This window comes from Wasmannia auropunctata, unplaced genomic scaffold (genome assembly GCF_000956235.1).
Source record: "Wasmannia auropunctata unplaced genomic scaffold, wasmannia.A_1.0 LD334186.1, whole genome shotgun sequence".
Classification (NCBI taxonomy): Eukaryota; Metazoa; Arthropoda; class Insecta; order Hymenoptera; family Formicidae; genus Wasmannia; species Wasmannia auropunctata.
Genome location: NW_012028704.1, coordinates 7,176 through 27,201, shown reverse-complemented (window position 1 = coordinate 27,201; position 20,026 = coordinate 7,176). Strand labels below are relative to the sequence as shown.

The window sequence follows — 20,026 nt, the reverse complement described above, 5'->3', positions numbered from 1 at the left end:
GAGAGAGAGAGAGAGAGGGTGGGGGAGGAGTCAAAGCAAAGATAGGTACGCTTGCGTTCACGTACGCGACGCGCTATTCAAGTCAACCTTGTGAAACATACGTGCGTGTATGACCTTGATTTCTGAAACCGTGAAAACATATCTCGCCGTCGTCTCAGGCTAATTAAACCAAGCCACCAAGTCACTGACTTTATTGGCGCGACCAATTTCTCCTCAATGATGTGGGAAACGAAATAAGTTTCTCATCACTCTATTATTGTTTCTTGTCACATTAATGTGAAAAGAGAAGATTTAGGTAAAAAGGGTAAAAATTATTGTGCAGAACATGAAAAACACTGACTTCTATAGTATTGACTACTATTTATTTAAAAAATCAGAAATTGTAAAACTATACATATTGTTGAATTTTTACGGTAAATAATGTTTCGAGATTTATGTACACATAGATACGTTATTATATCTATGTGAATTGTATTTGGATTTTATTACAAATGGTATACTTTGTTAGATAATTTAGATATTTAGAACGAAAAAAACAAGGACCTCTTTATGGAAGCTCGAGATCGAGCTTTGATAGCTCGTTGCGTTAGATTGAGTCATTTATAAATGTTACGAGATGCAGAGGCTACTTTGTATGTCATTTTCGATACGTGACAATGCTATATAATATAGAGCTGTTGTATGAATCCCTATGAACATAAGGTTCATCCGCGCATTCGGCCGTGCACCTTGCTACTCGCTTTGGGCGTGGTGCCACTGCAGACGTTTCTCATCGATTTCTCCATGTACAAACGCTAAACACCATAAAGTTCGAACAAGACGTCCTTCGAATTCAACATTGCAAATTTATGAAAATCACATGTGTGTAATGTTATTTGTAATAAGGACAATTACTTTTCCAATCGAAAAACAATAATCACAATATATTGATATTGAAATACTCGTGTGCCGCCTTACATCATTGTTTTGCATTCCTCTCGGAATGCTTGTATGTATAACGGGGAGACAGGTGTCACGACAGGAGCAGGTTTTCTTCTGGGTCGATTCCCTGATGGCCTCCTTCGACCGTCGCCGTCTAAACCGTACTAATCCACTTTTTCGTATTTGCGAGAGAGTAATGAGAAGTTCGTTGAAAAGTCATTTAACAATAAGAGATATTATGTTGTGGAATTTGTACTCTCAAGGAAGGTGAATTAGTGATTTTTAGCGTAACGTATTTCTTTCTTCTATTTAATAAATGACAAAAATGACGACAAATGTGAAGTAAAATGAAAAGAAACGTAAACTTATGTAGAAGATTATATGTATAATACGTTTTCTAATTTTGATATCTAATGCGTACTGCGATCGATAAATGTCATATATATGCATATGAAAATCGAAGACTCGGTTTCTCTGCAGTTCCCGACTAATTGTCAAAAACGCGGATTTCCGATTCACTCGTTATTAAAACTTGAATAATTGTGTATTTACTCGATGAATAAAAGCACGAAATTATGTTTCATTCTCTTGGAATGTCTCTATCAGACTTGAAATATTAATTGAGAGACACCCCCCTCTCTCTCTCTCTCTCTCTCTCTTTCTCTCATGCATCCTTGTATCGCGAACAAAATTAGATTGTTTCTAAATATAAATTTTATAACAATATTGAAACTGTAATACATATATGCATATTCTTATCCGCATTTTCGGTACAGCTTGTTTTTAAGTTTGTCGAGAGAAAGCGTTAGTTAATGACACGCCACGATTCAGAATATTCTTAAATAGTTTCAGTATTAATGACACAATATATAAGCATGAATTCTTGAGAAAAACGGTTATTTCGACGTAACGTTCCACTCGCATGACGCGCAATACCAGGCGACGCAAGACGAGCCACGTGAGGTGATGTGGGACTGACGATGACTAATCCATGTGAATGTGTCATGTTGTAAAGATGAAGGGATGCCTCTGTGATTGTGGCTGATTCTTTCTCTTACGAGCAACCATATAATAATATTTAATCGCTAATTTCCATTTATGATCCAAATTCATTCGTTTAGTTAAATAATCTTTCTCGAGTTCGAACGAATCATGCGTAGGTACATTGCGTATGAGAATATATAGGAGCAATTATCAGATTTTTCGCTGTTACATATATGAAATAAGTTAGCCTATCGGATATATAGTGCAATCGAGTATTATTGTGCGCTTAAGATTTCTCGCGTAGCACATACGAACGATGGCATCAATCAATTAGTGTACCACGCGGTACTGTTACGAGACTATGTTGGATAAAATCGTTTAAGAATCATATTAAAATCTTGTGCATTATATAGGGCATATAGGCTATCCCACAAGTGCAGACTATCCTTTTTTATCTCTTTGATTAAAGAAAATAAATGTAATAAATATAATATCAAATTAAATGGTTTGAATTGAACTCTTTATTGTGATAACATTACACAGTGATAGGTAGTACTTTTATTATGTCGAAATATTTGCGTTAGCGTGAAAAAGTTACGTATGCTTTTTTGTTCTCTAACAACAATTTTTACAAGTGATCACTATGCTGCACAATAGAATGCATTCAATTCAAATCATTTAATTTGATACTACTTATTGTTTTACATTTATCTCTGTTAATTTGCAAGATAAAATAAACTGGCCACCTTTATGGACTGTATGGATAACTGCAATGTACATATAATCGATGTTGTTTTAAATATTTTGTTGTTGAATATTTCCTAATAAAAATATTTTGTAATAAAACATTCGCTCTATTGTCTTTTTCTCGGTAATTCAAGGTTTCGTACATATACGCGCCGCGTACGCATTTTGGCAGCATTGCGAAACAGCAGCGATGATGGAACAAAACAATTAACGTTGTTCTTTCGCAATACCAGTGCAATACTCACAGTCTGCCACTTTCGGGAAACCTTATTTAATAAATTAAAAAGTCTCACAAACTATCGCTGCAGCTACTCGCACCGAATCCCGAAAGTCGCCACTTTTTCAAGTTTATTCATCGAATTGTTAAATTCGAATTTATATCTCGATCGTTTACTCATCCAAAATGACGTGTCTTAATCGTGAGTCGTTTCAATCACAACGATAATTTGCGCGGATTAACGCATGTCGCGTTTGCTAAGGAAAATACAGATGACTCGATATAACATCGCGCGACTCGAGATCCTAACGTGAGTCTTTCAAGACCTTACCTTGGCGCAAGACCTTATATAGTGGACAAGGTCAAGATATCTTAGGTCATTGGGTCTTTAGAACGCGCGAACGTAACAGGATTAACTATTTTATTCTAAGAGAGACACTAATCGAGATATCGAACGAGACTATTTTGATATCTATACGTATATATGACACATCGTACTACTGCTACTGCTACACGTCATTGAGCAGCTCGATTAAATTAATACATAGCAGTTGTATCAGGCGTCGATCGCATTACGAAACCGTTACGTTTTTAAATGATTCGCGAGCGTAATCGGACATTATTAACAGCGTTCCTCGAAGTACGCGATCGTGGCTGCGCGGCTGCAAATCATCGGAAACGTACGCAAATATTAAACGCATATTAAAAAATCTAATAACAATTCGACGATCTATCGCCGATGAATATCCGTTTTTTCGTCCGTTGTGGCTGATCACGTGGCCGATCATGCTGCGCGAGACCGTGAGACAAATATGAGACAGCTCCGAGCGAAGGAGCGTATAGCGTATATCGATTTTAAAGCGGGTCTCTCTCTCTCTCTCTCTCTCTTTCTGCCTCTCTCGCTCTTTCACGAGTCTCACGTATGTAGCTAGACAGGAGAGTTTCGCATCGGTTAGGTGTCTGTCTGTCCGTAATTTGCGTATGTCAATCAGTCGACGTGTTAAATATATCGACAGTTGAAAACGTAGGACCTGAAACGTACGTACGTCGCGTCGTATGACGTGGCAAAAGAGTGCAACGCTCTCATATTCTGCCCTTGAATCTACTGCTGCTTCTGCCTACCGCTGAGCGCGTAGCACCTTTCATGTAGCATTCTTTTATAGAAAAGAAACGATAATAAAGAAACGAAAAAATCTCCCTCACATATTTGCTTCTTGAATCTTTCAATTTTATCTCGATTTACGTTTGTATTATCCATCTACTAGAAAGCGTACTTCACTCAACTAAAGAATTTAGCAAACCTTTTTCGCGGATGTGTGGTTACACGCGGCATAACGTCACGAACGTGGACAGTGATTAATTCTTTGAAATATTCCAAGATTGTTCGACAATTTTTTTTATTCGTTATCTCTTTGGAAATTTACAAAGTATGGCTGCAGATCGTTAACGCGGGGGACGCAAGACGCGTTCTTTCTAAACTCTTTAAACACGAGTAAAGCGCGTGTTTTGATATAATCCATTCAGGAATATTTAAAGGGAATATATATTTAAATTCTTTCGCTGACGTACGAATGTTCGCAATTCGCAGGTAGTTGCAATGGTTAATCTTCAAGAGCGAGTCTTTACGCTAGTATATACTTCCAAGAGACATGCTCTTCGTATCGTACGATTTGAAACGGCATTTGGAGAATCTAGCCGCTAGCCGGCCAACGGACCAATCAGCACGTTGCTTTCGTTTTATGCCCATATATGGCAAGAGCTGTGAATCCGTACGGTGGGAGAAGTCGGATGGACGAGTCTATTCCACGGCAAGGGGTATTTCGGTAGATCGGTATATATGTAACGAGACGCGATCGAACGATAAATACGACAGCGGGTCGTTTTTCTTTTCTTTTTGGGCACGTTAAATAGATTCGATTACTTCTCGCGTAATCGCTAGTCTTATGCTCTGAAAAAATATAGACGCAAAAGGACAATTTTAGATTTAGATTTTAGAAAATGGAGAGTCGATAAAAATGTTGGACATTGCATGCCGACCACACCTTTGGACAAGTCCATGCAACGTGACGTGTACGAGGCGAGGCGAGGTGAAGTGAGGTGCGGTGAGGTGAGGTGAGGTGAGGTGGCGCGGCGCGGTGCGGAGTGAAGTGGCGCGCGTGATACCGGCTCGCCTCGCGGTTGTCCCGCCGGACGATCTTGCTCATAGCGTTCGCGGTGCTGCACGGTGTTCGTTCTGTTGCCGCTGGCCGATTAGCACTCTCGTCCGTATTTGATTCCATTGCTCGCAAACAGCGTTTAACGGCGTGAGAAAGAAAGAAAAAGGTAAGTAACAGCCAGTCACGCACATCACGTACGCTCGTTTTATTTTCTTTCAACGCGAACTGCCAGAGTCGCGTTCTCAATGCCGTAACATTTAGTCTTGATACAGACAGAGATAGAGAATGTCTTTTTGAAAAATGGGTATGCGATCTAATCTAGATTCTTTTCTTGGATCTTTCAAATGCGTCGTGCTTTCTCGTCTACGAATCGCGGCACGAGACATTGCCGCGTAGCGTCGAGACGGCCGACAGGTTGTCGATATCAAGTGGTTGTAGCGTATAACGTATAACGTCACAGGCAGTGAAGCAGGTGGCCGTGGCACGATGCGATGTCGTATTAATAGCAACGACGCGTAGCGCGTTACTAACCTACGACGCGCTTCCGCTTTTCGGTAACATAATACGCGTAATCGTACGTGACTGACGAGACTTGATTCAAGTGCTCGAAAAAAGTGTATCGAATCGCTGAGAATCTTTTCAGGATGATTGCGTTTCCTGGGTCGTAAATAACGAATTAGCGGTTTTGCGCGAATTAGCTCGGCGAAATTGCCGACCAAGCGAAACATACAATCGGCCGACCGAGCTAGTTGATTCTCGATCTTGCAATCGATTCGATCGGAAAATTTGATAGTCAGTTAGCGGATACAGACTCACACCGGTTGATATACCATGGAACCGACCGGCTTGTCATCGTGTCGTCGTCATCGCGCCGCGTTGCACCGGATGAAGTGGGGTGAGGTAGTGACAATCAGGGAGTAGGAGGGGAGCTGCGGAAAGGAAATCCCTCTGTGTCAGAGTACTTCCATATATGGTAAAGAAAGCCAGGATTGGTCGAGGGTGTCCCACCCTTACTGGCCGAGCGACGAGCAGTGGGGTCGAGGAACAACGCATCTGTTCATATAATACACCGTGAACCGACGTCGTTGGTTACACTCTGTGTTCGGTGCTGGGTCGGTTGACGGTGCGGCAGTGTCGCTACTTAAAACTTGTACATAACTTGAATTTTTTACGAAACGTAAGTACTACGCAAAGTGTAACGATCGCGATTGCGATAGGACGCGACATTTAGGATTGACATCTTAATATTCTTTGCTTGTAGCGGGAAGAAGGGAAGGATTCGAATTAAAAAAGTGCACTGCGCGGCGACAAATAATATGCCGGATGTCATAAAATGCTATCATAAAAAAGAAGTGCAAACTAACGATAAGGTGGTGAATGTGCATTTTATGATTGAGTGGTGCGCGCAAGCGCATCAAAAGTGTTTTAATGTGAAAAACGTTATTCGCGAATATAACACGACGATTGGTATGACGATTAGGTCGCTAACACTTTTTCGTAAAAACGCGTCGCGAAAGAAAATCCAAGAATGTGCGCATGAGATCTTGTACCATTACGCCTAATGCAACGACAGTTTGCGCGCTAATTCGTTAAATTTTATCAAAGTTGAAAGATGTATTCGCGATCGAGAGATAGACATAGATCGCGTTTGCCATTCATCGTCATCGGGTGTGAAAGAGGCGAAATGATGTGAGACCGGTTTGATAGGGCGGGGCGGGGCGAGTGAGGCTAGGCGAGATGAGGCGAGGTGAGGTGAGGTGAGGTGCGGTGCGGCGCGGCGAAGCGGGGCGGGGCAGGTCAGGGCGCAGGGTGCGGTTCCGATAATTAACGATAACGTTGATTTCGCATCTGCTTGAAGGATTTGACCGCGTTGATCTTTGATTACTGTATTCTCAACAAACGTACGCATCAAATGCATCGTTTACCTCTAAATGTGTCTGACACACCTTGAATATCATATCGAATCATTTAAATCTTATGAAGCGTGCCGATTACGTGTTTCCTTGACGCCATCTTAAATGTATTTCGAGAGCGAATACCGGTTAATAGGATATTTATCGATATGCACTTTCAGTATTTTAGTACTCCAACGAATGAGTTTCTCAACAACTCTTTAGGAAAGTGATAATTTGAAATTATACTTGTCATTCGATTATTGGAAATACCTTGGACACGCGATGAAATGACCAAAAGAATAGATAAAATTTTAAGGCATATTTAAATTTAAATTTTATTACATATGGCTGCGTTCGGATTCCCCGTCTGGGTGTACCTGGGTATCATTCTATCTGTTGTTTAACATTCGTTGAACAACGAAGGATAAAATGATATCTGGGTGCATCCAGGTGGAGAATCTGAACGCAGCATTTATTGATAATGTACGAAAATATTTTCTCTCTAATTGTAATTTGTCCTTTTGCAGATAAATCAAGAGAGCAAACATGTGCGACGAAGAGGTTGCCGCGCTCGTAGTCGACAATGGATCCGGTATGTGCAAGGCTGGCTTCGCCGGGGATGACGCTCCTCGCGCCGTCTTTCCCTCGATTGTCGGCAGGCCACGCCACCAGGGTGTCATGGTTGGTATGGGACAGAAGGATTCTTACGTCGGTGACGAGGCCCAATCCAAGAGGGGTATCCTAACGCTCAAATACCCAATCGAGCACGGCATTGTTACCAACTGGGACGACATGGAGAAGATCTGGCATCACACGTTCTATAATGAACTGCGAGTAGCTCCGGAGGAACATCCCGTTCTTCTTACCGAGGCACCCTTGAATCCTAAGGCTAATCGTGAAAAGATGACACAGATCATGTTCGAGACGTTCAACACTCCCGCTATGTACGTGGCGATCCAGGCTGTACTCTCGCTATACGCTTCTGGTCGTACCACCGGTATCGTACTGGATTCAGGCGATGGCGTTTCTCATACCGTACCGATTTACGAGGGATATGCCTTGCCGCATGCTATTCTCCGTTTGGATCTGGCCGGCCGCGATTTAACAGACTATCTTATGAAGATTCTCACGGAGAGGGGATATTCCTTCACAACTACAGCCGAACGAGAAATCGTTCGTGACATTAAGGAGAAACTTTGCTATGTTGCGCTGGACTTTGAGCAGGAAATGGCCACGGCGGCCTCTTCCTCCAGTTTAGAGAAGAGCTATGAGCTTCCCGACGGTCAGGTCATCACCATAGGTAACGAACGATTCCGTTGCCCCGAGGCCCTTTTCCAACCTTCGTTCCTAGGCATGGAAGCTTGCGGCATTCACGAGACCACGTACAATTCGATCATGAAGTGCGACGTTGACATCCGCAAGGACCTGTACGCCAATACTGTTCTGTCCGGCGGTACCACCATGTACCCTGGCATAGCCGACAGGATGCAGAAAGAGATCACTGCCTTAGCTCCATCTACTATGAAGATTAAGATTATTGCTCCACCCGAGAGGAAATACTCCGTATGGATCGGTGGATCGATTCTCGCGTCGCTCTCCACCTTCCAACAGATGTGGATCTCAAAGCAGGAGTATGACGAGTCCGGACCTTCCATCGTCCACAGGAAGTGCTTCTAAACGCGTTTTTGATCGCATATTATCATCATTCCCCGATCCCTGAGACTTTCGAGAAATGAGAGAGAGAGGGGCTTTTGTCTCGTTTCGCAGGCGGACGTAACATCAACTTCCGCGACGATTGCCCTTTGGTTCCTCCGGGGCACAGGTAGCTTCTTTCAATTCGGATATACGTGTTTTAAGATACGCGGGTGAGGTGTAAGCGTCTCCGATTAAACGAGAGGAGAGTTGAGAGAGAGAGAGAGAGAGAGAAAGAAAAAGAGAGAGGAGCTTATAATGTATCGTCCTCCTCCCGCGATTGTTCCTCGGTCTCGGCGGCAATCCAAACAAAATAAATCGACGGCTCGTTCTTGCTCGTTTAAACACGACCATTTTCTATCGTTTTTCATCGATTCGATATAACAATCTTAAACATGTGCCCCGATTCCCGAATACCTTTTTCTACCTTGTCTTATATCGAGTCCTTTGTATTATATATTTGAATAACTTGTGTCTACGGTAGCATTTAGCTAAACATTCCTCGCGAGACATCCTTCTCTCAACGTGAGAACAAAACGCTTCTTTTCTGTTAGACTCGGCATTTCTTCCCCTACCCATAAATGTCGTACGCGTAAACCTCGATTGCCATTTTTCTTCGAGAATTCGAGCAAGAAACGTTCACGCGGATAACTCGGAGGTTTCTGTCGCGGGAAAAAACCCTGTCTGTGTTACTCTTTCTGTAGACAGAGACGGCAGAGTTCGGCACATACACATACACACACACACACGATGGCAATCAACGTCGATCAATGCATTCCGATCAATGTGCGGTATTTTTAAGAGATGCTTGCGTCAAAACATGCCTCAACATACGTTGTACGTTATTCCGCGCGCAGAGAGATAGAGAGACAAGCCTCTTCTCACCTGTTTATTTTGTTTTCTATTACAATTCGCCTATTGTTGAGGGAAAAGATGGTCTTTTTTTTGTCTTCTTTCTTTTTTTCTTTTTTACACGATGGGGGCTGATAAACCGCTGATCTGGAAAAATTCTACCACAATGATCGCTCAAACAAATGGAAAAAAAGAAAGGCACGGTTTCGACCCCGTAAGCGTAGCCAAAGTATTATAATTTATTCCCATTGTATTGCGCAAGACCATTCACGTACACATCTTAAAGACTACTTTAGACTTATGGGATTATAAAATAAAAAAGTCTGAAAAACACGGTTGTGATTTGTGTCTTTAAATTGTTCCCATCTTTTATCGCTACACATCTCGATTATCATTTTTCTTCCAGAATTGAAGCAAGAATTAAACGTTCACGTGGCTAGTAAAACTGCTCATCATATAAATTTGTTTCATATTATTCCGTAGGTATTTTGTTTACGCCGATCTTTTTGCGACTTTTTTTATATTGTCGAAGCACTTGTCTTTTGCAATCGTAACGCGCAGATGATTGAATTTCAATCTTTTTCTTTTCCAATTGCTTGTAACTCGAAAGTTATTTTCTTCTGAAAGATATTTTTTGTCAAAGATTATTCTCAAATTAATCGCGGAAAAATCATAAAGGATTCTTTTTTGGGGAGATTGAGACACTAAGTGAATTATATGAATGAGCCGAGAGAGAGGAAGAGGGATTGGTTTCTAAATTATCAAACTCCTGAATTCTAGAATTAATTTAACGAAAAAAAGAAAGAATGAGAGACAAGTCTAAAGAGGATTGTGTGGGGGCTGTGGGCATGTGAAGTAGATAAAGCGAAAAGTTATGAAAATGCGGAATGTGATTATTTAGTTATCTATTTAAGTTTTGAACGAAAATATAGGCGCATCACGATTGATGTAGCAATATTGTTCGTTAACGATGTGTTTGATATATTTCCTTTATTTCACTGTGGAATATTTGTCGATGATTGGACATCCGTGCTTGCTTTGCAATGAAAAGTCAGTTCAAGTTTAAATCTTCGATTTGAAAGAAAAAGAAAAACTAGTTAAATGCATACCACACGCAAGAAAAACGCATTATATTGTCTACCCACATCTTATTCGCATTTTCCATTCTCTTTCTCAGCATACATATTTTTACTTGTGATTTGAACGAGAATGAAGTACATACGTGGGTTTCAACATTTTATCGATACAGTTGTCGGAAAAGTACAAAACGATAGGATAGGTTGCTGATCATCAGTGTTTATCAGCGACTTGCACGAGCAAGACGAGACGAAAGTCGAAACGAGACAAGAGTAACGACGCGACGACGGCGACGCGACGCAACACATCATCTCTGCAGAGTGCAGACTCACAATTAGATACGTTTTGTAAATTTAACGCTGGCTCGACTCGAGAGAGATGCCCGAGCAGAACGTTAGCGATCAGTATCCAACATGGGTAAGGAAAAGGCAGACTTGATTTGGCTTTATGTGTCGCATCGACATATGATGGCATGGCGCGTTTACCTAACCTCTCAGCCTCACAATCAATACTCACAGTCAGTTACAGTCAGTCCGTCAGTAAATATAGTGGATTTAACTGAATTCGCTTAAAGAGATCTCCATCGTAGGTTGGGCTCGTGTATATCTTCAATCTCATCGTTGGAACAGGCGCTTTGACGTTACCCGCCGTATTTAGTCAAGCAGGATGGGCACTTGGATTAAGTGTCATTTTAGTGTTAGCGTTCATTAGGTATGTAGAAACAACTTTTTATATCGTTTCCATAGATCTAAACTTGTTTCGTCTCATTGAATTTCTTCTTTTGCATAGTTTTGTCACGGTTACATTTGTCATAGAAGCAATGGCATCCGCCAATGCCATTGTTATGTGGAGGCATAACCAGCAGCGAAAACGTGTAAGTGTTTTTGAGACTTGTTTAGTTTTTGTCAGGCAAAGAATAATTTACACGCGAGTATACAAATCAGATAAATATTCTACAAATATTTACGAGTTAGATACTTATTGGATTAGATAGCAAGGTAACGACGATGGCTAGGGGCTAGAGACACATCAGCATATTTGATTAGCTGCAATGATACGTACAATGTTACAGCAGCATATATATACACACACGTTGTAATACAATTGCAAACAAATACTTTTCAGGTCTTACAAACAACAGGTGAATCTGGTCCTTCCAATTCAGATTCTGAGGATACTCCACTGGTAGCTGCTGCTCTTTCGACCAGTCCAGATCGTTCGGATACTTGTAGATATTATGTGATTCGCGATAAAATAGAGATGGGACAAATGGCATCTATCTTTTTCAATAGATTTGGCACTACTCTATTCTATTTGTGTTTCGCCGTATATCTATATGGAGATTTAAGCATTTATGGTACGGCAGTCGCAAAGTCATTAGCAGATGTCGCCTGCACTTATTTGCCAAAAAATCTTACGTGCAATGACACCATACCAGATACTGAACTTTGCTGGGAAGGTACCATGTTTAATCGACTGGATGCATATAGAATATTTCTGGTACGTCTAGTCACCATAATCTCATCACATTTGTAAGATTTCACACTGCTTTTTGCTGCTAATATTCACTTGCATTCTAATATTCATGCGCGCGCACATTTTGGCGCTTTTAATTTTGCCGAGATAAAAGTGTTAAACTCGATCGCGCTCGATAATGATTGTTGCATTATTTCTATTTTTAGACCATGTTCGTATTATCATTGGGTCCATTTGTATTTTTCAATGTCCAAAAGACCAAGTATCTTCAACTACTAACTTCGATAATGCGGTGGCTCGCATTCATCATAATGATCGTGTACGCTTTAAAAAATCTTTTTATACACGGTCCACGTGGCGATCCACCTATTGCGAGTTTAGCCGGTAAGTTGGAAAATTGATTAATGAGATACATCAATTTGCACACGATTGCTGAAGAGATTAGTGTGCCATTAGATACAAATTATAATTATAAGCGAATAAGTCTATGCAAATAATACTATGTTAATCGTTTAAAATTAATTTTAGGAATTCCCAGTCTTTTCGGTGCTTGCGTTTACTCCTTTATGTGCCATCATTCGTTACCGGCCTTGGTTGCACCAGTAGCGAATAAGTCTAAACTAAATCGATTTCTAGCTCTCGATTACACTCTAATCGCTCTCTTTTATTTATTATTGGCTCTAACTGGCATCTTCGCCTTTGAGCGTTTGGATGATCTTTATACTTTGGATTTTGGACCACGTGGTTTGGACGATTGTTCCAAGAGCGACAATATTTTTATGCTTCTTATGGAGTATTTCTTAGCCCTTTTTCCAGTATTCACTTTGAGTACCAGTTTTCCTATTATAGCAATTACCCTTCGAAATAATTTGCAATCGCTCTTTTTAAAAGAGGATACATCTTATAATTTATGTCTTCAGAAACTTGTCTTCCCCATCTTGGCAGTAATACCACCGTACTTGATCGCGATGACTACCAAAGATCTGTCGATGTTAGTTGGTATCACAGGCTCGTACGCTGGAGCAGGAATACAGTATTTAATACCTACATTCTTGGTTTATTATGCCAGGCAAAAGACTAACAAGATCATCGGCCTCGGAGTTATCAACAAATTCGCAAGCCCTTTTTCGGGCAGGTATTGGTTAATTTTCGTCGTAGTATGGGCTATTACTTGTATGATTTTAGTGTCTGTCAATTTCATACAAATACATTTGCAATCTTGGATCAGTCAATAACAAAATGAAAATTATTTACATCATAATCAAAAGAGAGAACTCTTGATGTTCATGCGAGAACCTCTGTGTAATCTCATAGAGACGCAGGATGTTTACGAAAGTCAATTATGTATCTAGAATTGATATATTTCAAAATTTATCAACAGCAAAAATGTGGATATCACAGAATTATCGAAACAACAATCAATCGATATTGGTATAGGCATTTAGCACTTGGACTGAATGACGATGACTAAAGTGATATACCTATATGGGCACGGAATAAGAGCGATGATTGTTACAGTACGATCTACGTGCAACGTGACTGAAATTCGCGAAATTATTTGTGAAATTCTTCAACACGGGATATCTTGATAAGTAAGGCGATATTCTTATTTGTGGCAGGATATGCTTACACGTACGTACAAACCGACAATACTTTGGCAAAAACGTCGTTTGTCATGTACAAGTCAAATATATATCGATAAGTTTTGGGAGATGTAACAACGTAATCTATAGAAATCTATAGAAAAAAAATTTTGTATATTTTATTTTTCTAGAGTTGTTCCGGGACAGATATGCGTGATTTTCTTATTACAGGGAAATTCTAACGAATCTCCGTCATTGTATTTATACTTTTTTTTTTTAATTTTTTATATGCTAATGCTAATAATTCTTGTTTATGTATTTATAATAAAATAATGTTAGCATATGTGATAATGGTGGCAAGCAAATGTATGATATTACGATAATGTTCTTTTCGAGATTGTATTTTTGTACAAGATACGTATGAAACTGCCAAAAAAAAAATATATATATATATATATTTGCAGCATGTCCGTCACATTGGTGTACCTGTGCAAATGTAGCATGCAATAAATATTGCAGGTATGTGCATATGCACTTATATACGCACCTCCGCAAGCGTATGTATATGTGTATACATATTCCAAAAGCAATTGAAACGGATAATAATAAATAATTGGTTATACAAGTCCTTCTATTTATTTGTACTTGGATGTGTGTGTGTGTGTGTGTGTGTGTATGTGTGTACGCGTGAGCGCACATACATTTCTATGTTCTTATATTTCAAACTGACATCTGCATGAAATAGATTTTAACAGATAGATTTTTCTTGAAGATTTTAACAATACTAGATGAAAGCACGAAAAAAAAAAACACGATTAAAGCTATTTTCATCCCTGATCAAGTGAATTAGCGTGGAATGCATTACAAACTGCCTTTGTTCCATAGGCACAGTATCTGTAAAGTTGATAATATTATAAAGCAATTTTTTATTTATTTTGACGTATATCTGTGTGACACTGAACTATAATAATCATTATTATAATAAACACAAAGTACAAATTGGTATATTATCGTTTAGTTACTCGGTGAAATTAGTTTAATCATAATAATTTTGTATTTGCTTTCGAATAAATTTCATAAAAATAAAACAGTGGCATAGTGTGCAACTGTGCGCTTAGCAAAACATCACATTTAATTAGTTTTTAATAAGTGAAATTTTGTTACGCATTTTAAACTGGAAAAGTTTTACGCTGTTTTTTTTACGTATGTGAAATTACTGCATACGCGCACGAGAATGTATTATATACATATATATATATACACGAACGTAAAGTGAACACTTTGCAGTGAACATATATATGTTATTAATTTATAGTTTATACCCTGCTCGAATCGGGTATATTTTTACAATAGCATTTTCGTGTACTTGTACGATTTGATTTCTTCTTTTGGTTTCTAGCGGACGAGTTCCTACTAGATTAAATTAACTGGGGTATCGGAGTGAGATTAGATAACGAATATCTCTCTACCCCAGCTGGGTACATTCGGACATTAGCTTGTAGTACATACTAGTTATTCTTTTCTTTCATTCGTCAGTCTTTAACGTTGCGAATACTGCAGATATTTATCTATTGATATACAACGTTGTCGAGTCTCGTAAGTTTATTTTTTAACTGACAGTGAACTTGATTTGAAATTGAATTTTCAGATATGTCTTTGTGTTTCGGCATTCGCTTAAATCGAGATATCAATATAATGTGTAACGTATAACATAGATGATTAATATGCGTGATACATTCTTACTTTTTACTTTTTTTTGGTCAATTCAAATAGTGCTGTTTGTTAGTAAAGAATAAAGATACGTATCACGTATCGTCTGGCGTGTGTGATGTAACTGAATAGATTCATTCGCGTATAGATTTAGAGAGCATAATGGCTAGATTCGATATATATTTTGTAAATATTAATGTTTGCAGAAGATAGATCTTTACTAATCAAAGTTTGTTATAAAGAAAAATCCGTGTAGAGAGAACAAGCACTTATTTGTAATAATTATCTAATCATTTGAAACGAGAGTTAAATCTATAAGCGTCAAGTAATACTGATGAGCTCTCTTCTTCTTCTTCTTCTTCTTCTTCTTCTTCTTCTTCTTCTTCTTCTTCTTCCTAAATTAGACAGTTATTCATAATTATTTAAATAGGGACAGTGCGTATCCTCGTGACCTATGCACTCTATTACTGGATCGTGCGCGCTGTCCCACATTCCTGGACCACATTGTCGGCATAGTCCGGCTAATGTGCAAGGTAAGCGCACAAGTTGACGGAAATGGTGAAGCAGACCTCGTGCCTTTCGAAGTATAATGTTGCCGTCCATGTACATGGCCAGTGAACTGAAATGCAGCAACATTTCGTCTGTTCGGAGATCTTGGGCGATCACGTCGTCCGCGTAAACGCACATTATAGCGAGGCAAAGAAATAAGTGGAAATGATCTGTTAAATAATTGACCCAGCAAGCTTCCCACATGACTAACGCTATCTCGGTTGGAAATTCTCTTTTCAAGCATCTGCAATGAGGAATGAAATAAAGTGAAATAAGGAGAAAATTATGCGAGCTCTATATATATATATATATATATATATATATATATATATATCAATAAGTGAAATCTATAAGTATATAGTTTCTTCTGTTACGTTTACGATATATACAGGGATTTTTTTGTATATATAGCTACATATATATGCACAGGACAGAATTGTACGTACAAGAGTATCCATCGATGACAAAATAGAAGTTCTAAGGCATCCGCGTGCTTTTGAAGATGCGCATAAAAATCTGGTACCATGATTCTTACTAATTCTCTTAGATAGCATAGATTTCGGTCCATATCTGTATCGGTCGGAGTGCACACGGCTACCGATCTTTGCATTAAACCGGCAAAACACCAGAAGGCCTCGATTTCGGAATTGAGTTCAGCTAATAACGGTGCTAAGAGATCGGACATTCCTTGAGTGTAACCCAGGCGGCAATTATATACCGCGTAGTTGAGTAAAATGTTCCTGCGAAAGTAAAAGAGGAGATAGAAACAAGTCACACAATATGATATGCAATAGTAGAAGTACATGTAAATTCGGAGATGGGAGAAAAGAGAAAGGAAGAGATTTTTAAAAGTATCTGAGTAACTTGTTTCGATGAACTCACTTCATTACTTCGATGTTGGGATTACCCTCACCGGCGTAATATGGATTAGCTCTATCCGTGCGGACAACATCTTTCTCTACTATACACACCACGTTTCGCCAGAAACGCTCGGCTTGCTCCGGATTCATGCTCAGTCTGCGTTTCTGTATCTCTTCGTACTCTTGCCGCCTAATGGCATCGATTTGCTCTCTATCCTCATACGTGCTTTGATAAGAATAACAGTGCAGCAGGAAAGGCCAAACAATCTTTCGTAGCGCCGGTTCCAAACCTCCGAAAAATATTCCCTTACGAAGAGCGAGGTCATCCTCTACCTGGCCCCGTTCATTCAATAAATCTTTCCAAGCTAGCGATGTGATCATCGGTACTTGACCTTCCTCGGGATGCAGCTCATCTCGACTTACTTCCGGCCGGCATACCATGAAATGCCTGTGCAATGCATGACAGTCGTATTAATATAGTATGTCAAGTGTGATAATTATAATGACATATTATTATATATTCGACAGAGAAATTTGCAATTTTATATTCTAATTTAATTATGCCTGAGAAGTATACCTGTACGGCAGAGTCTCTTCCGTATCCATATTTAAGCGTGGATAAAGCAATTGATGCCATTGATGTAGAGTGGCGGCTAGCCGGTCCAAACCGCCATGATGGAAATGCAAGATCTTATATTGGCTTTCCCTACTCGCCACGACCAATTGACCACAGGTGCAAGCAGGATCGGCGAAAAATAGCCTCAAGGATCGCATCTCACCGAGATCCACCGAGAATCTTCTGCATCGATGTGCTCTACGCAATGTCACAGGCGATGCGGTCGCGCTCTCGGGAAAAACAAGATTGTGTTGTAGCGCTAGAAGTTCTGGAGACCTCATCCACGAAGGCATTTCCTCCGCTGCAGAAACAACGTCATCGCTAGTATCGTTAATTATACGAGAGAGAGAAACAGAGAGAGTAATGCGCGCGTCAGATTACATCCAAGCATCTTTTCTACGTACCATCGATAGGTATCGAGATTGACAAACTGCACGTTGATGTTAATGATAAGCTGCGACTCTTAACACTTACATCGTCACGGAACGAGAAGCGTGCAGGTTCCTCATCGATGCTCCTTGCATCGATTTCATTCAAGTCCCGTTCTTTTAAATCCTCATTCTTTTCGTTGCTCGAATCCACCGAATCCGCCGAATTCGGATTCTCGGTCTCAATAGTTTTGACATTTTCGTCATCGCGATTGATTGTCGTGCTTGGATCTCGACGACGTAGAAAGTCATGGCCGTAACGATGATAGCCGGAACCGGAACAAACACGTTCGCAGTCTCCGCAGTTGACAGGCTCCTTTGCCTCCAAGCACACGTCTACTTTCCCATTTCCGTTATCATTCTCGGTATCATTTTCATTTTCATTTTCATTTTCATTCTCGTTCTCGTTCTCGTTCTCGAGCTCCTGCCTCACGCCCGAAATGTTGAGCGTATCGCGTGTCTTCTCGGGGGGGATTCGGGAACGCGGGCAGATTGGATCGTCGTCTCGACGCGCGGTAGCATTTCTAGCACTCAGATTTTCCAACGCGGTAGGATGCTTGCGCAATGTGCTGTTGGGTATCCAACTTAGGTGCAGGGTCGGCAAATTCGAATTCTTGTTCAATTTGCAAGTTATAGTCATGTATCCAGGATGATGCACCACGTCGGCGTGTTGTCTCATTAATGTAGGGGGATGCACGCAGACGTTATTTTTGCAGAATAATGCTTCGCCGTCTTGATAAATGACACGTCGATTGTCCTGGCCGCACTCGCCAAGGATATAGTTGCTTGCTTTTCTCAAAATATTTGGGAGAGGCATTGTCGCGTTGTCGTCAAAAGAAAAAAAATTACTGACGGTTCGTTACGTCGTTGTTAATTTTTGCTGTAAGAAGACACAAGTGTCAGTGATGCTTTTACACCATAAACTTGTATTCCGAAAAAGTTAAACCACATCGTATAATATGCAAAATCCAATTGTTTACACTTACTCGCAAGATTTCGTGCCGCGACTCTTTTGCCTTTCTGCGACGAGTTCCCGACACAATCTAGGCAGCTATTGTCGTCTACGAAATTTTGAAATCGCAGGCCACATCGACGTTGCGAACGGAGCCAATCGGTGGAAAATGCCGGATGGAAGGTGAGCATAATCGAATTAATTGCCGGGTAAAAGCGCCGGTTCTAGGATGGAGTCGCTCGTCCTCAGAGTTCACGATGAAGTTGATGATGAAATTGTCTTTCCGCTTTTTTTTAGCGTACGATCGCTGATATATGTGGATATATGCGTGCTTACGCACGCGACAGCATCGTTATCGTTAGCCTCAATTAGCCTCGTTACATACGGAGCATTGATAATACACATCCGTGTCGTGGTAACGTGCACATCCCACATTGTTGGATTGTTCCGAATTCCACGTCTTCCACGATAGTGTAGTCGCGTACTTGAGTCCTGAGTGAGACTCTGCCATTCTTCACTGAAGGGGATGGATATTCTCGAAAATTTCTAATATCACGAGATCGAATTAGTACCGCTGAAACATTTTCTCGTGGTGTATTGAAGTAAAATTGAGATTGTCGGCACAGTAATCAACGTCCCTGTTTTTAAATCGCTGACATTCAAGCAGTGTCTTATTGCTTAGTGCGCGAGCGTTGTCATCGTCGTCGTTGTCGTCGTTGTCGTCGTTGTCGTCATCGCCGCCGTTGTCGCCGCTACCGCGCAAGTACGTTCGTTGATTTTGATAAAATCCGCTTAATTCTATAGACGCGTACGCAATACACACACACACACACTCTTAAGTCATTTCATTTTTGACTTTATCTTCCAACATGCACGTTTAATTATACGACGATAACTGAAATGAAGAATGTAGCTCATTAAAGATGCATATGAGAAAAACGTACGCGGGTATCCTTCTTATCTTAGATCAATATTTCCATCTGATCGCGGATGAACCTACCGCCTATCCTACTATCCGATCCGCTGACATTTCGCTACAGCTGCCTGCTAGGCATAGGCCGTTTTTATCGATTATCCACCGCGTTTTCACTCTACTTAATCGTAACGTACAAAACTGTGCATATCACACATCGGGGTTTGCATACATTTTTCTCATACATATTTCTCCCATAAATTTCTTTCTCTCTCTCTCTTTTTTATTCGACGCTAATCTACCAAGTTAATTGTGGAATTATAACAAATCTTAATCATTTCGCGATTAATTTCAAATACTGGAATTACGTGAGTTTTATTTGTTTCAATGTGTTTATA

At 40.2% G+C, this 20,026-nt stretch overlaps 4 protein-coding genes across 10 annotated transcripts in view; 3 read left to right on the top strand and 1 right to left on the bottom strand.

Annotated features, from left to right (window-relative positions):
• The first annotated feature begins 5,042 nt into the window (after positions 1 to 5,042).
• On the top strand, positions 5,043 to 9,797 carry LOC105459441 (actin-5C). 2 transcript variants are annotated; one of them, XM_011705465.1, is made up of 2 exons: positions 5,043 to 5,191; positions 7,448 to 9,797. In XM_011705465.1, exon 2 carries the CDS (start codon positions 7,467 to 7,469, stop codon positions 8,595 to 8,597), a length of 1,131 nt encoding a protein of 376 aa, XP_011703767.1. In that variant the 5' UTR covers positions 5,043 to 5,191; positions 7,448 to 7,466; the 3' UTR covers positions 8,598 to 9,797. The 2 variants fall into 2 exon arrangements, with proteins under 2 accessions (XP_011703767.1, XP_011703768.1); XM_011705466.1 differs by lacking the exon at positions 5,043 to 5,191 and adding an exon at positions 6,088 to 6,202.
• Positions 9,798 to 9,888: 91 nt separating this feature from the next.
• On the top strand, positions 9,889 to 14,225 carry LOC105459435 (transmembrane protein 104 homolog). Of its 5 annotated transcripts, none has more exons than XR_975683.1 (7): positions 10,965 to 11,058; positions 11,131 to 11,252; positions 11,331 to 11,415; positions 11,667 to 12,041; positions 12,224 to 12,401; positions 12,546 to 13,649; positions 14,065 to 14,225. XR_975683.1 is itself a non-coding variant. In XM_011705455.1 (7 exons), the coding sequence occupies exons 1-7, from the start codon at positions 11,014 to 11,016 to the stop codon at positions 13,460 to 13,462; spliced, it is 1,476 nt and encodes a 491-aa protein (XP_011703757.1). In that variant the 5' UTR covers positions 10,965 to 11,013; the 3' UTR covers positions 13,463 to 14,225. The 5 variants fall into 5 exon arrangements, 3 of the variants coding, with proteins under 3 accessions (XP_011703756.1, XP_011703757.1, XP_011703755.1); XR_975682.1 differs by having other exon boundaries at positions 13,792 to 14,225; XM_011705455.1 differs by having other exon boundaries at positions 12,546 to 13,152; positions 13,399 to 14,225.
• A 55-nt stretch (positions 14,226 to 14,280) lies between these two features.
• The window catches only part of LOC105459438 (hydroxyacylglutathione hydrolase, mitochondrial), a 10,640-nt gene continuing 4,894 nt past the window's right edge, over positions 14,281 to 20,026 (top strand). Inside the window, exon 1 of one of the 2 annotated variants that reach the window (XM_011705459.1) lies at positions 14,281 to 15,196. The gene's annotated coding sequence lies outside the window, so the exon portion shown is untranslated. Of the gene's footprint in view, positions 15,197 to 19,394; positions 19,479 to 20,026 lie in introns of those variants that run through there. The other variant, XM_011705461.1, reaches the window with a different exon arrangement.
• Positions 14,507 to 18,839, bottom strand: LOC105459436 (TBC1 domain family member 16). The gene is made up of 6 exons (XM_011705456.1): positions 18,750 to 18,839; positions 17,740 to 18,643; positions 17,297 to 17,636; positions 16,742 to 17,167; positions 16,306 to 16,599; positions 14,507 to 16,103 (listed from the first exon to the last, which is right to left on the bottom strand). The coding sequence occupies exons 2-6, from the start codon at positions 18,578 to 18,580 to the stop codon at positions 15,719 to 15,721; spliced, it is 2,286 nt and encodes a 761-aa protein (XP_011703758.1). The 5' UTR covers positions 18,581 to 18,643; positions 18,750 to 18,839; the 3' UTR covers positions 14,507 to 15,718.